General features: G+C 55.8%; 1 protein-coding gene across 8 annotated transcripts in view; it reads left to right on the top strand.

Moving 5' to 3' along the window:
• Positions 1–13,668, top strand: part of TNS1 (tensin 1) — a 225,321-nt gene that overhangs the window by 185,871 nt on the left and 25,782 nt on the right. For 6 of the 8 annotated variants that reach the window (XR_006820300.1, XM_046019222.1, XM_046019225.1 and 3 more), the window contains 4 exons: positions 6,183–6,379; positions 7,357–7,432; positions 11,455–11,547; positions 12,636–12,674. Coding sequence is in view for 7 of the 8 variants with exons in the window: in XM_046019222.1 (XP_045875178.1) it covers positions 6,183–6,379; positions 7,357–7,432; positions 11,455–11,547; positions 12,636–12,674 (405 nt within the window). In the remaining variant the exon portion in view is untranslated. Of the gene's footprint in view, positions 1–6,182; positions 6,380–7,356; positions 7,433–11,454; positions 11,548–12,148; positions 12,173–12,635; positions 12,675–13,668 lie in introns of all 8 variants that reach the window. The other 2 variants (XM_046019223.1, XM_046019224.1) reach the window with 2 other exon arrangements.

Below are 13,668 nucleotides of genomic sequence, written 5' to 3'. Positions count from 1 at the left end.
TCATGGGGGAGATGGACAATAAACACATAAGCAAATACATATATAATCTGTCAGATGGGTGGTAAGTGGCACAGAGATAAAATGAAGCAGGAAAGTGTCAGTGAGGAGTTGAGAGTGGTTAGGTGGTTGCACCTGACATAGGATCAGGGAAGGCTGCCCTGGGCAGTGAGGGGACATACAGATGGAACAGCAAGTGCAAAGGCCCTGAGGTCGGGGTGTACCTGATGTGAGGTGTGGAGTAGGGCTCAAAGTCAAAGAGGTAATGGCCTGGAGGCCAGCTTGCAGGGGGCCTTGTAGGTGATTCTAAGAACTTGGGCTTTTATTCTGTGTGCTGTGTGCACAGCAGTGATGTCATCTGACTCATTCTAAAAGGATCGGTGTGGCCAGGATGGAAGGGACGGAGATGGTGAGGCAGCTGCTGCTTTGATCAGAGCGGTGGCTGTGGAGATGGTGAGAAGTGCTTAGACTGTAGACAGTCTAGGAGGTGGAGCCATCAAGGCTAGATGTGGGAAATGAACAAGAAAAGTCAAGGACAGCTCTAGGGTTTTGGACCTGAGCAACTAAATGTTGGAGTTGCTCCTTGATGAGATGGGTAAGGATGTGGGAAAAGCAGACTTGGAGGGAATGTTGGCAGTGTGATTTTGGCCATGATAGTTGGGAGATGCCCTCGAAACTGCCACGGGAAGAGGTTGGAACTTAGAAATGTGGGCATCGTGATGCGGGGATGTAAGGTTGCCAGTGTACGGTGTCATGTGAAGTATGGCACGTGTGGTTGCACCTGGGGGGAACACACATGCAGCAGAGGTCCCAGGGCTGAGGTCCAGAGCCTCCTGCATTTGGCAGTTGGAGGCATGAGAGGGAAGTGGCCAAGAAGCTGGTGTGGATTAGCTTGTGAGGCAGCGCGTTGGGGAAGGAGCAGGGTTTCCCGTGCAGCCCCTGTGGGGACGGGGAGTCAGCGAAGGTGGATAAAAGGAGGGCGTAGCAGGTCTTCATAGTGCCTCCAGGCGGGCTCATTTTAAGGACTTTCTGGTGGTGCCCAGCAGCCTTGGGCAGGAATAGAAGTGGAAGGGACTCCAGGGAAGAGGGTTACAAATGTGGGGGTGAGGGAAGGATGAAGGGCAGGGGGATGCTAGGATGCTAGGGACTGTGGCCCTTGGGCTCAGGCTAGTAGGGTCACCGCTGGGTCCAGAAGAGGGAGGTGACCACGAGAGGACAGAGGTCCCAGGATGGGGCCGTTCTGACTGTGAGGACAGGTGAGTTGTGGGGCAATAGGATTACTCGCCTGGTCCCGGGCTAGCACCTGCTTGCCCCGTCCTGGGGTTAGAAAAGCGAGAGATGTGGCATCCTGAGGGACAGCAGGAGGTCCACCTGCCCACTGGGGAAGCAAGACCCCGTATTCACCCTCTCTTCTTGTCTGACACCCTCCCACCTCCCTCCAAGCATGTGGCCGGATCCCAGACTCAGAACACCAACTAATCTCGATTTTCTCTTTGTTTCTGTTTTGTTTCGTCTTGTTTAATGCCTCGTCCCTTGCGTTCTCCGTGTGTCCTGTGTTCATCTGTCCCCTGTGCCGTGGGCGTGGTGCCTCCCTTGCCTGGTGTCATCCCCTCCCTGCCCCCTGCCTTCTCTTCCCGCTTGCCTCCCTCCCTGCCGGCTCCCCGGGGTCGGGGTGGGCAGCATACAACGCCAAGCTGCAGGGCATGGGACACACCGGCTTCCAGCTGCGTCCTCTCCACCGGCTCCGATCTTCCTCCCTCTCCGGTTGGTTCCCCTCCACCCTGTCCCCCTTACCAGTCTCTGGCCCTCATTGTAGCTCTCAGCTTCTCTTCTCCTCTTTCTCATGGACTACTTCTTCTAACCTTTGCCCGCTTTCATCCTGGTTCATTTTTTCCCCATCCCCCTTACCTTTCTTCTACCTCCTTCTGTCCTCTTCTTTCCATCTCTTCCCATTCTCTTTGCCCCCTCCGCTTCCTTACACCCGCCACCCTGCCACAGCCTACTTCTCCCTCCTGCCTCTCTCAAGACTCTCCCCCTCCTTTCTGCATGAGCGAGTGCTCCCACTTCTGCATGGACACAGGCCTGATGCTTTTGGCTTTGGCCTTACTTGCTAGGAACAGGGTCTGGGGTGACTAGATGAACTTTCAGGCTCTCCACGGACACACACGCCTTTGCAGTAAGCGTGCTCAGTGAGGACAGTTCGGCTCTCCAGCCACCCTGGCCAGACCACCCAAGCTGCTGGGCCAGGGTCTCAGCAGGAGCCAGGCTGTGCTTTGCATGGGTCACCAGGCTCACGACAAAGAGTGGTGCCCTGGCACCTGCTGTTCTGTCCACTCTTGAGCATGGTCCTCTGGGGACATGTCTCCCCCCTCCGACCTCATCCTGAATCTCTGATCCTAGGACCCATGTCCAAGAGTCAGAAGCCCTGGGCGTGGTCCGGGCTCTGCCAGTGACCACCTCTGTGACCCTGGGCACGTCTCTTAGTTACTCAGAGCTCCATTTCCTACCATGGAAAAGGGAGTCATCATAGCCTGCCATGTGTATTTTGCATGGTGGCTTGACGTGCCCCAATATGGCGGACCCTGCATGGAGGGTGATGCCCACTAGCATCTGCCTATAGGCTGTTAGCTCTGGGGAGGGAGTTGCCCCATCATTTTCCCTGCCCCTCCAAGCCTGGAGGCCCTGGGGAGAGATAGGCCGTGCTCAGGCTAGCCCCAGGTCATGGCCTTGAGCACTTCCAGGAAAAGGCGTAGGGGTAGTGGGGATTTTTGACTCCTAATGAAAGTATCTGGTGTTTGCCTGGACCCTTCTCTTCCCAGTCCATGGAAAATGGGGAGATGGCTCTAGCAGAATGCCCCTTGTCCGCCTCCTCTCCCCTCCCTTCACCGTTTCTCGGCCCAGTGGTGGGGAGCGCAGTGTTCAGTCGGACCTGGGCATTGGGGGCAGATCTGGGACAGTGGGCCTGTCCCTAGGGGAGCTGGCATGGCTTGCCCTGGGGCTGCTAGTGTGATCGCCGTGTGGCTTTCTGGTGCCCTGGCCCGGCAGGTGGCCTCCCGGAGACCCTGGCTTTCGGAGCCCCAGGCATGCTGTTGGACACCCAGCCCCGTCGCCTGGAGCTGAGGAATCCAGGCTTTTGGAAATCAGAAGGCTGGAAAGAAGAGCTGGGTCTGCAGGGGTGGCCGTGGCCAGTCTGGGGGCCGGGGGCGGGGGTGGATAGGGGCGGTGTGTGATGAAACCGGACTCAAGGTGTTTGTCTATGGGACGCGGGGCACTTGTGCTCTGCCAAAGTGGGTGTTTGGGTGTGTGCTAGGGCTGCAGCCCCCAGAGGTCAGTGTGTGTGTGTATGTGTGTGTGTGTCTGTATCTGTGTGTGTGCATGTAGGGAGTGGAGCACGTGGACACAGAGGCCTTGACAGAGACAGGGAACCAGGCCACGTGACCGAGAAAGTCCTGGTGTTGAGGGTGTTGGTGTGGAGGGGTGCAGCAGGGACTAAACCTATTTTTACCATCGGTCAGTCTCTGGGACATGAGGGAAGGGTGTTCTCTCTGTGACACTGGCTGTTAGCTTGTGTCCAGCCGTCCCAGCTTGGCTGAGGAATAATAGGGCTCTCTTCCCTTCCCTCTGCCATGCCCTGTCTCCCCTCCTATAGAGAAGGACAAGAGAGAGGGGACATGGCTCTCAGCGCTCTGGGGCATATCTAGGCTTGCCAAAGGGAACAACAGTGAGATACTGTGTTCAGAGAATGTGAGAGGCTCTGACTGGCCCCTGGTGCCATGGGGCACGCTGCAGGGGGAGCGGCCATCTCCGTGGGAGTGGAATGTGGGGTCTTCCCCTTCTGCAGAGTCCAGCTCTTTGGGGGTCGTCCTGTCTATCCCTCCCCCTGCCGTGGGACTTGAGGAGGTGTGGTCGTTCTCAGATAGCTGACTATACCAGGATCTCGCATCCTCTACCGTTGAGAAGCCCCTGTCAGGCGGTCTGGCCCCTTCTCTGGGTAGCTACAGCCAGCTCAGCACCTAACCATGGAGGGTGCTTCTGGGCAAACCGGAGAGCGTTTTCTCTGTCCCTCAGGGAGATTTAGGACCTCAAATGGAAACAGACCCACTTTTCAAGGGCAGACATCAGATCCCCAACCAGGGAACCTGGCCACCCCTTGCAAAAGCACAGGGATCTGCCAGCAAGAGGCTGCTGGGCTGGATGAGCCGGAACTGAAACCAGCCCTAATGCATTTCTTTTAACCTTGGAGCTGAACTTAGCTCCAAACCCCTAGAGCCTTTCCCAAATGGGCCTCCTTTGTCACAATTATTATTAGAAAATCAATGGTTATGTCTGTTTCTTTCTAATGTTTTTGCCAGGAATGAAACACATGGCAGCTCTGGACCAGGCCGCCCAGGAGGCAGGGACTCGGTGGAGGTGGGAAAAGTGGGGCGAAGGCAGGAAGCCCCTGCAAATGTGGTGTGGTGCTCAGGGCAGCCCCCTCTCTGGTGGCTGCGGCCTGGGGTCCCAGGAGCTGCCCAGCCCTGGGAGAGCCTGCTGCGTCTTTAATCTGGCTTGATGGTCCTATCCTGGTCCTAACAGACCCTTGTTAGGACTGGGTGACTTCCCACTTTTCTATTCGGAAAATCAGGGCACTTTAAGAGGAGAGCTTATTTGCTTTAAGTCAAGCGGTTTGTGAGTCTGGTTCACTGTCCCCGTCCAGGGCTCTTTTCTCTCGGTTGAGATAGCAGGCAGGCTGCCCTGAGTCGTAGAGTCCCGAGAGGAGGCCTGAAACCTGCCCCCGCATCCCCCTGGGTCCCTCTGCCTTGTAGACACTACACTAGTCCTGCCGCCATCTGGATGGGGCCCCCGGCTATGTGATCGGATGAGTGCGTGTCTCCGAGGGACTGTGTGTGCATGTGCGCGTGAGCGAGTGTGTGTCCATCCCTAGTCTGGCATCGGCAGGCTGCTGTTCATGACAGGTCAGAAGGCTTCCCAGCCTGTGATTTTCATGGCAGTCTTAGTGGCTGTGCCAGGAGCCAGAGCAGAGGACACGCAGACCTCACCATCGAGGGCAGGCGATTCAGTCTGGAGCAGGCTGCACAGGCACATCCTGGGGGACCAGTGGTGTGTGTGTGCGTGCATGCGGGTGTGTGTGTGCGTGCAGTGTGCCACGGGACAGGGCTTCCCGATGTGTCGGCCACAAGGCCGGCGCAGCCAGGGTCCCACGTGCCTTCTGGTGCAGCCCAGAACTTCCCCTCTCTTAACCTACCCTTGCAGGGGGTGTGATGAAGGCAGAGCTGAGGACGTCCTCGCACAAGATCATGAAGACAAGAAGCCTGTCCTCAGGCTGGGTCTTGGCTTCTGGGCCGTGGGGAGTATGTTTTCTAGGATTCTGGAGCCAGCTTAGTGAGGCTCGGCCCAGCTGCGGGGAGACAGAGTAGGAAGGAAGGCGGGCGAGGCTAACAGCCTGCCGTGGCCTGGGGAATGGAAGGGAATGCAGAAAGGCAGATGGAGTGCATGACTTCAGGACCTTGGCCTGCTGCTCGGAGGGGAGGGGCAGGGCAGGAAGCTGGACCATCTTTGGGGTGCCATGAGGGGAGGGTAGACGAGAGGCCAACATAAAGGCGGTTGGTAAAGGTTTTCAGAGGTTCACGAGAGGAAGGCTGGGGAACCCCAGAGAAGGCCAGCAATATTCTAGGGTCCAGCTGGGGCTGGGGACTTCATGACAAGGCTTAGTCATTTCTTTGTTTCTTCTCGGGAGCACCATCTGCGAGATGATGCATTATTTGCTCTCTCCCAAGTTCTTCCCCACGGGCCTGATGTTGCTTGTTGGTTGATGCAGTCACCTTGGAGACGGTCTCTCCTCTCCCCACCTTCCCTCATTTGCCTGGAAGCCCTGGCCCTCGGCCTCCAGGGTTTGAAAGGCATTGACATCTGTTTCTCGTATCAGCCCTTTGTGCTTTGGGCCCCAATCCTGTGCAGGGCGGAGAATCCTGGGGAAGGCCAGCCCCACCTCAGCAGATCCCCCACCCTGCAGAGAAAGCCTGGGGTGTGGGCAGAGGGAGGCAGTGGGGAGTCCGGAGGTGAGAGAGGCCCAGCTCCAGCGTGGACCCTGGCTGAGACGCACCTCCTCCTCTGGGGAACTGGGCCTGGTCGATCCTTTCTCGTCTACAATGCTCATTGCCCTCTCTGCCCCGCATTTCTCCCAGGGGTGCAGGCTCGGGAGAAGCAGCCTGCAGAGCCCCCCGCCCCTCTCCGGAGGCGGGCAGCCAGCGATGGACAGTATGAGAACCAGTCTCCAGAACCCGCATCCCCCCGTAGCCCTGGGGTTCGTTCCCCTGTCCAGTGCGTCTCCCCTGAGCTGGCTCTCACCATCGCCCTCAATCCTGGAGGGCGGCCCAAAGAGGTGAGTCCTTGGGCTGCATCCTGTGGCCAGAGAGAGAGGAGTGGAGCCCGCCTCAACTGTCTAGGAGTCACAGTGTCATCTGCATGGCCCTGCCCTATCAGGAAACTCAGTCCTCACCCCGTATCTCTTCTCCGGCACATGGAATCTGGCATTTCCTCCCTAAATAGCTTATATGCTCCCACTTTTTAGATTAACATTGAGATCAAAGTTCCCTCCTTGATTCCTAAAGAATGCTGTTTAGTAGGATGGTAAGGGTATGACACAGATGACCACAGTCTCTAAACCCCCAGCCAGGCCCTATAGACTGAAAAGAGTGGTTTTGAATTCTTTCTAGGTGTGGGGTTTCCTTGGGAGATCTAATTTCAATGCCAAAATGTTTGCATTTCTGAGACCTGTCTGTCATGGGAGGCAGTAGCTCTCACACTTCAAAGAGCATAACAACCACCAGGGAGCTTGTTAAAAATGTTAATTCCCAAGTCCACCTCCAGAGATCCCAGCATATTAGATCTGGGGCAGGGCCTAGGAACAGGCGTTTTAAACATCCATGCTGGAAGATTCTGATATGAGTGACCCATGTCCCATAAAATCCAGGCTAGCGAGTCATTCTGGCTAAAAGTGGCTTTTGGACATCTTTTCTCTGCTGCCTTCTGGCAGGACCCAAGTCCCCTATCCCCAGCCCCATTCTCTTTGGCCCTGTTGCGGAATATTTCCAAGGCAAGTGTTCCTGATTTCCACCCGTGCTGGATCATGGCTTTGCAAATAGAACTTCTCGTTCTCTCAGTGACAAAGGAGTCGGGGTTGGGGGTTGGGCCATGAATGGTCAGGATCTCCCTTTGAACTTTGTGGTTCCTCGAGGAGGGGTGGGTGGTAGGGCTGGCAAGGGGACATGTGGGCTGGTCGCCTGGGAAACCTGTGCTCTTCAGGGTCACAGCCACCAGTGGGCATCCCGTCCCATCTCCCCTCTTCTTCTCCCGCAGCCCCATCTGCACAGCTACAAGGAGGCCTTTGAGGAGATGGAGGGAACCTCCCCGACCAGCCCACCATCCAGTGGGGGTAAGAGCTCCTCACTAAGCCTGTCTTCCCTGGGTCCCCGCAAGGCTCTCTCTCAGCCCCAGCCTGAGTAAGCACCTCGGGTTTGGGGGGAGATGCTGACAGAAGGCAGGGCTGAGATCTGTCGCTCTGGGTCCAGATGGCTCGTTTCACTTCACCATCCCTGCCCGACTCCCCTTCCTTCCATTGTCCACAAGCACGCATGTGGGGGTGCAACAGCCACCCCCCACATCAGGATCCTGCCGACCTTCTGCGGGGTCTCTGGCCTCCCAAAGTCTAGAATTTTCCTAATCATTGAGAGGTTTTGCATCTTGTGTGCAAAACTCCACCCTCCCATCCTAAAGTGACTCTCTGTGACCTGCTGGTATATCTCTGATCTTCTGTACCCCTTGATCTCCTTGCTCCCGAACCCTATTTCCATCTATATCTGGCACCTCTTCCATTTCACGCAGCCTACTAAGTTTTCATCAGGGGAAGAAAGGAGTCCCCAGCTCATCTGTCCTCAGTGTCCGGGCAGGAATATTCAGTCTCTAGCCCGTGAGGCACTCACGGGAGAGGCAAAGCCTTGACGGGCAGAGGCCTTTCCATCCAAAGAGAAGATCTGGATGAGTGCAGGGCTGGGGTAGTGTACCTTATTATGGTAGACGAGACAGGGGGAGCTGGAAGTGGGGTAGCCGTGGAATGACAGTGATGGAACATGCCTGAGAAGGACTCCGGGTCCCGGTGGCAGGCCTGGGGCAACCAAGGAGGGAAAGACCAGGGAGGGGTGGAGGGTAAGGACGGAGACCAGAGCTGGCAGTATGTTCTCCCGAGGGGTCGCTGTCCTGAGGGGAGAATATGCCCTGGGCTGCGGACCTTGTGTAGGCTGCTGTCTGGGGCACGCAGGAATCCAAAGCTGGGAGTGGAAGCCATGACCCTCCCCAGGGCAGCATGGCCCAGTGGAAATCCAGCCCAAGTCACGTTTGTGATAGAGCATTTTCTAGTGGCCGCATTGAAAAAATCATAGAAAACTGGAGAAGTAAACTGTAATATTTTTTTGTTTAACTCCAAATGTCTAAAACATTATCATTTCAGTAGATAGATCAAGATAAAAATATTGAGATATCTTACAAACTTTTAAAAAACTGAGTTTTTTTTTTTTAATTTTTTTTTTCTGTTTTACAGAGAGAGAGAGAGAGAGAGAGAGATTACAAGTAGGCAGAGCAGCAGCCAGAGAGGGGAGGAAGCAGGCTCCCTGCCAAGCAGAGAGCCCGATATGGGGCTCGATCCCAGGACCCTGAGATCATGACCTGAGCTGAAGGCAGAGGCTTAACCCACTGAGCCACCCAGGCGCCCCACTTACAAACTTTAAAAAAAAAAATTTTATTGAGATTCAATCAGCCAACACATCGTACCTCCTCATTAGTTTCAGATGTCGTGTTCAATGATTCATCAGTCGCCTCTAACACCCAGTGCTCAATCTTTTTTTTTTTTTTTAAATGTGAAAAGAGGCAGGTAAAATTACTTTTAACAGGTTTTACGGAATTCGAAAGATCTATAATATTATAATTTCAACATGGAATCAATTTAAAGAGATACATCGCATTTGTGGTTCCTACCAAGTGTTGGAGACCCGGTGCGTGTCACACGTGGAGCGGATCTCAATTCTGATTGGCTGTACAGCCGTCCCCCTCCTGCCTGCCATCGCGGACAGCACGCGCCCAGGGGGGCTACCCAAGAGGCAACTCCGTGGCCTTTTGTGACTCCCTGGAATCGCTCTCCCTCCTGAGGGTGGTCTTAAACCGCCACCCTCCCACATGCTCCGATTCGCTGTTGGTGCAGGCAGCCAGGATCTTGGGCAGCACCCCATGTGGGATGGAAGCCATCCGGGCGGAGTCAGGCTTCGGCTTTGTCATATGTGTCTGTTCCCTTTCTTCACTGGCTGCCCTGGCCAGCCCTGCTGCCAGCGGGGAGAATAAGTCAGAGGTTTCATCCGTGCACAGGGTTGGGAGAGAGGACAGAGGCGGAGAAATGCAAGGAATTCCTCTCTCGGGAAGCAAAAACCTTGCCTGGCTTCGGGGCCGCCCACTCGTCTTCTTCAGCAGAAGAGCCCGATGCTGGACGGGGGCACGAGCGACTAGGGAGCTGGAGGAGCTGGAGGTGGAACCAAGAGAAACCTCCCCCTGCCTCTTGTCCTCTTCATCTCGTCTCAGTGGTCGCCCTGTGCCTCTGCAGCACCTCCTCTACCAACACATGCTCGCCTGTGGGCTGGAGATGCTCCACGGGTGTTCAAGGGACCATGGTCTCTGAGGCTGGGCTCATTCCTCCATGGTTAATTACATTCAGATTCATTCATTTGACAAACATTAATAAGGGTCTGTTGCAAGACGCCATTTTCAGTAATGGGCAGGGGGGCGGGAGGGGGGCAGAAATTGAATCTTTGTGGTGTGTGTGTGTGTGTGTAAGGAGAATCTTTGTGGTGTGTGTGTGTGTGTGTGTGTGTAAGGAGATGGAGGGATAGAGACATGCAAGCTTAGCCCTATCTCGTTACTGGGATGTGTGTATTTGTACACATTTGTCCCCTCTGCTGTGTTATGCCCACTGGGCATCTGAGGACGGTGTGCGGACGCAGTCTGCTCCATCCAGAGCCCTGTGATTTCTCACTATTGCTGTGTGTACCTGTGTATATACCCACATGCGCACAGAGAAGCTATGTATATATATTTTTTTTAGATTTTATTTATTTATTTGACAGACAGAGATCTCAAGTAGGCAGAGAGGCAGGCAGAGAGAGAGGAGGAAGCAGGCTCCCTACTGAGCGGAGAGCCCGATGCGGGACTCGATCCCAGGACCCTGGGATCATGACCTGAGCCGAAGGCAGAGGCTTTAACCCACTGAGCCACCCAGGCGCCCCAAGAAGCTATGTATATTTCTTATAGTGAGCAACTGTAGCTTTTTGTTTCCAGTGGGTCTCTCTGTCTTTGGGGGAAAGGAGGAGGGGTCCAGGAGGGTCCTGGGGCTGCCGTGTGGGGGCCAGGCACCCGAGGGCCACAGCTCATTTGTTGGGCCATTGGTGTGTGGCAGGCAGGCTTGGGCTCTGGCTGACCTGTGTGGCTGCCTGTCCTCAGGGCCGGTGGCCTCTGCATGCTCCCAGCAGCTGTGATAGGAGACATGGCATCACCGAGAAATCGTGTGACTGGCATACCAACCACCTGCCATTCAGCTCGGGGTCCAGCCACGTCCTTGGCTAGTGGGACAAGGCTGGACACCCTTTTCTGACTTGGCATGTTCCATGACACCTCTAGGCCAGCCAGGCAGCTTGGAAGGGCCCTGGGGTTTGCACAGGGAGTTGGTGCTTTTGCCAAAGGAACACCGAGATTTTGGGGGTACAGAGAGCCCCACACTGAGAAATTCTCTCTTCCTGGGGTTTACAAGTGGCATGTTTGGCTGGGGGTCAAAGACCTCCAGCCGAGGGCTGCCCAGGGGTCTCAGGGTTGGCATGGCTCCACCCATGATCCCTCACTCCCTCTGTCCTTTACAGGATGTGCCTTCTTGTTTTCCCATTTCCTTTTGTTCTCTAAGCCCATCCAAGTGCACGGTGTGGAAAGACTTGTGTGTGTGTCAGGGGGAGCGATTGGATGAGGGAAGAGAGAATATAATTCGGAGGAAGTCAGAGATAGCCAAGGAAAGCCGTGTGTATGTTGTAAGCTGTGGCGACGTAAGGGGACCGCAGTGATGCCCCTGGGGGCCCCAGGACAAAAGTTATTTGCTCAAGGTCGTGGGCCAGGGCCGGCTTGAGGGGCATTTGTTGACTTTTTTACTCTACCCTTGGAGCTGTGGAGAAACACGGAGACAGGAAAGGGCAGTGGGAGCAAGGCAGGAACCCCTGGGGTGGGGCCAGCTCCCCTGTTCTCCTCCCTGCTGCCCACCCCTCCCCAACATGTCCTCACTCAAGGGTGTCCCCGCTCCTGCCCCTTTTTCCTCTCCCCACACCTCCCTCATCCCCAGGCTCACTCCCCGTGTCTCCTCTCTTCTTGTTGGCACAGTGCGCTCCCCTCCAGGTCTGGCCAAGACACCCCTGTCTGCTCTCGGCCTGAAACCCCACAACCCAGCGGACATCTTGTTGCACCCTACAGGTGGTGAGTGACTCCAGCTGGAAGGGAGGTGGTAGGGGAGGCCAGAGGGAGGAGTGGGTTGGAGGACCCCTGTGGTCCTGGGCCGAGCCTCAGGATCTCATCCAAAAATGGCCAGAGGTAATGGGTCCTCAGGACCCTTCTGGAAACAAGATGCAGCCTGGCTTTTTGCCCATAGTGCGGTCAGTCCTGAGGAGGGGGGCGCTCTCTGCAGGGGTTGAGGGGGATAGGTCCCTCTGCAGCCTCGTGCCCATGGACAGGTAGGGTCAGTGCCGCTCCGATGGGGCTCTGACTTGGGGATTTGGACGCTTGGCCTCAGTTTCCTTGGAGTTGGTTATCTCCCTGCCAGAAGCCTGACTCCATCCCCCAGTACACACACACACACACACACACACACACACACCCCTGTGCATGCACACACACAGCCCAGTTCCCACCTCCCACTTCCTCACCGCATCCCCCAGCTCCCCTCCTCCCTGTGAGCAAAGGGAGAGTGGAGAGCCCTGGCCCCTGAGTGGCCATTTTGAGCAGGCCGAGACCAGAAGGTTGTCTCTGGTTTTAGGACTGGGCTGGGGCTCTTGGGGCCAACTTTGCTTTTCTTCCTTAGTCACCAGAAGACTGATCCAGCCAGGTAGGAGGGCAATGACATGCATGTGTGACCCACATGGACACACGGCCGGCACAGCCTCCCCCTTGGAGGTGTCTGCATGGCCCAGGGACACTGAGTCACCGGGGAGCACAAGGGGCCTGGGGCTTCCTCTCACCAGCCAGCACACTTCTGCTTGAGATGCAAGCCCCAGGTGTAGGGGCTGGGAGGGGGTCCGGCTTTGTCCCTGAGATCAAAGCTCTCTTTAGATTATGTGTCCTGAGCCCCCAGGGCCGTGTCAGGGTGGACCTCTCACCTCTTACCCTGGGCTCCTCTGCCCCGGTCTCACCCCTGCTTTCCTGCCTCCTTTTTCTCAGCAGATTGTCTTTCAGGAAATAATCTCTGTTAATCGATCTCTCTCTCTCTCCTTTCTGCTTTTCCTCTCCTCCTCACCTGCCTCTCTTTCCTGTGTCTCCTTCCTCCTACCTCTCCTCTCATCTTCCCTCAGAGGAGGATGAGGGGAAGGTGGTGACCGAGCTTCCCAAAGGTAAGTGTGGCTTTGCCATGTGGCCGCTTCCTGCTCACTGGGTATGGGAATGGCCGTTCTTGAGGAGCTTCCCCGGGCTGGCTCAGGGGTAGCTCTCTTTCCTGACAGGTCTCAGATGACCGGGCACATAGCCTTCTGTTCCCCATCCCCCTGCCCCGTGATGAGCTGTCGCTCACCCTGGATGCTGCCTGAGTTCTGACAGGCAAGCTGGGCTGGAGTTCAGGCATAGCCGGCCCCAGGTGCCAGGGCCGTGCCATCTGGTGACGATCCCCCCCCACAGCCACACCCCCACTAGCTTGCCTGGGGGTGCTGCCAGCCCCCTCGGAGGGTGAAGAGATGCACATTCTTCTGCTGCCTGGGGGGCACTCCACGTGTGTCACTGAAAGCAGGCCTTCTCAGCAGTCTTAGCCGAGAGTGGGCTTCTTGAAGCCCCTGCTTGGTGTCATATCAACACGGATGGTAGGAAGTCTGTCCTGGGAGCTTGGATGCGTCTGGGGCTCTCAGAACAGCGATGGGTCTACTCCCACATGAGTGAGTCGGGACACCCATGCACGTAATTTTGATAGTTTCCTGGAGTTCCCATGTTTGTGGCTCAGCTTAACCCTCGATTTAGATGAATTCTGTGTTGTACGTGAAGCAGGGAATGGGATGTAAGCAGAGAAAGGAAAGCAGAGAGGGGACTTGATTGGGTTGGGGGCCTTTCACTTATTAGGGACAGAATTCAAATGACAAGTCAGAACATGAGGTGAAATGAAGAGGGTGCCAGCCTAGGCCTTCTGTGTGTGGCTCTCGGCATCCGCGTCCCCTCTCCTTCACCAAGGGGCCTTGCATGGGGAGGAGGCTGAGGTCCCTTCCAGCTCTGATGTGTTAGATGTTCTGACTTCCCACCTGGGTCCTGGTTCTCTGCAGCCTGGTTTCCTTAAAGGTTCTATCAGCCTTTCTTTCTTTCTTTCTTTCTTTCTTTCTTTCTTTCTTTCTTTCTTTCTTTCTTTCT

Source organism: Meles meles, chromosome 9 (assembly GCF_922984935.1).
Source record: "Meles meles chromosome 9, mMelMel3.1 paternal haplotype, whole genome shotgun sequence".
Classification (NCBI taxonomy): Eukaryota; Metazoa; Chordata; class Mammalia; order Carnivora; family Mustelidae; genus Meles; species Meles meles.
Note: the sequence above shows the minus strand (reverse complement) of the source record. Positions and strands in the feature narration are given on the sequence as shown.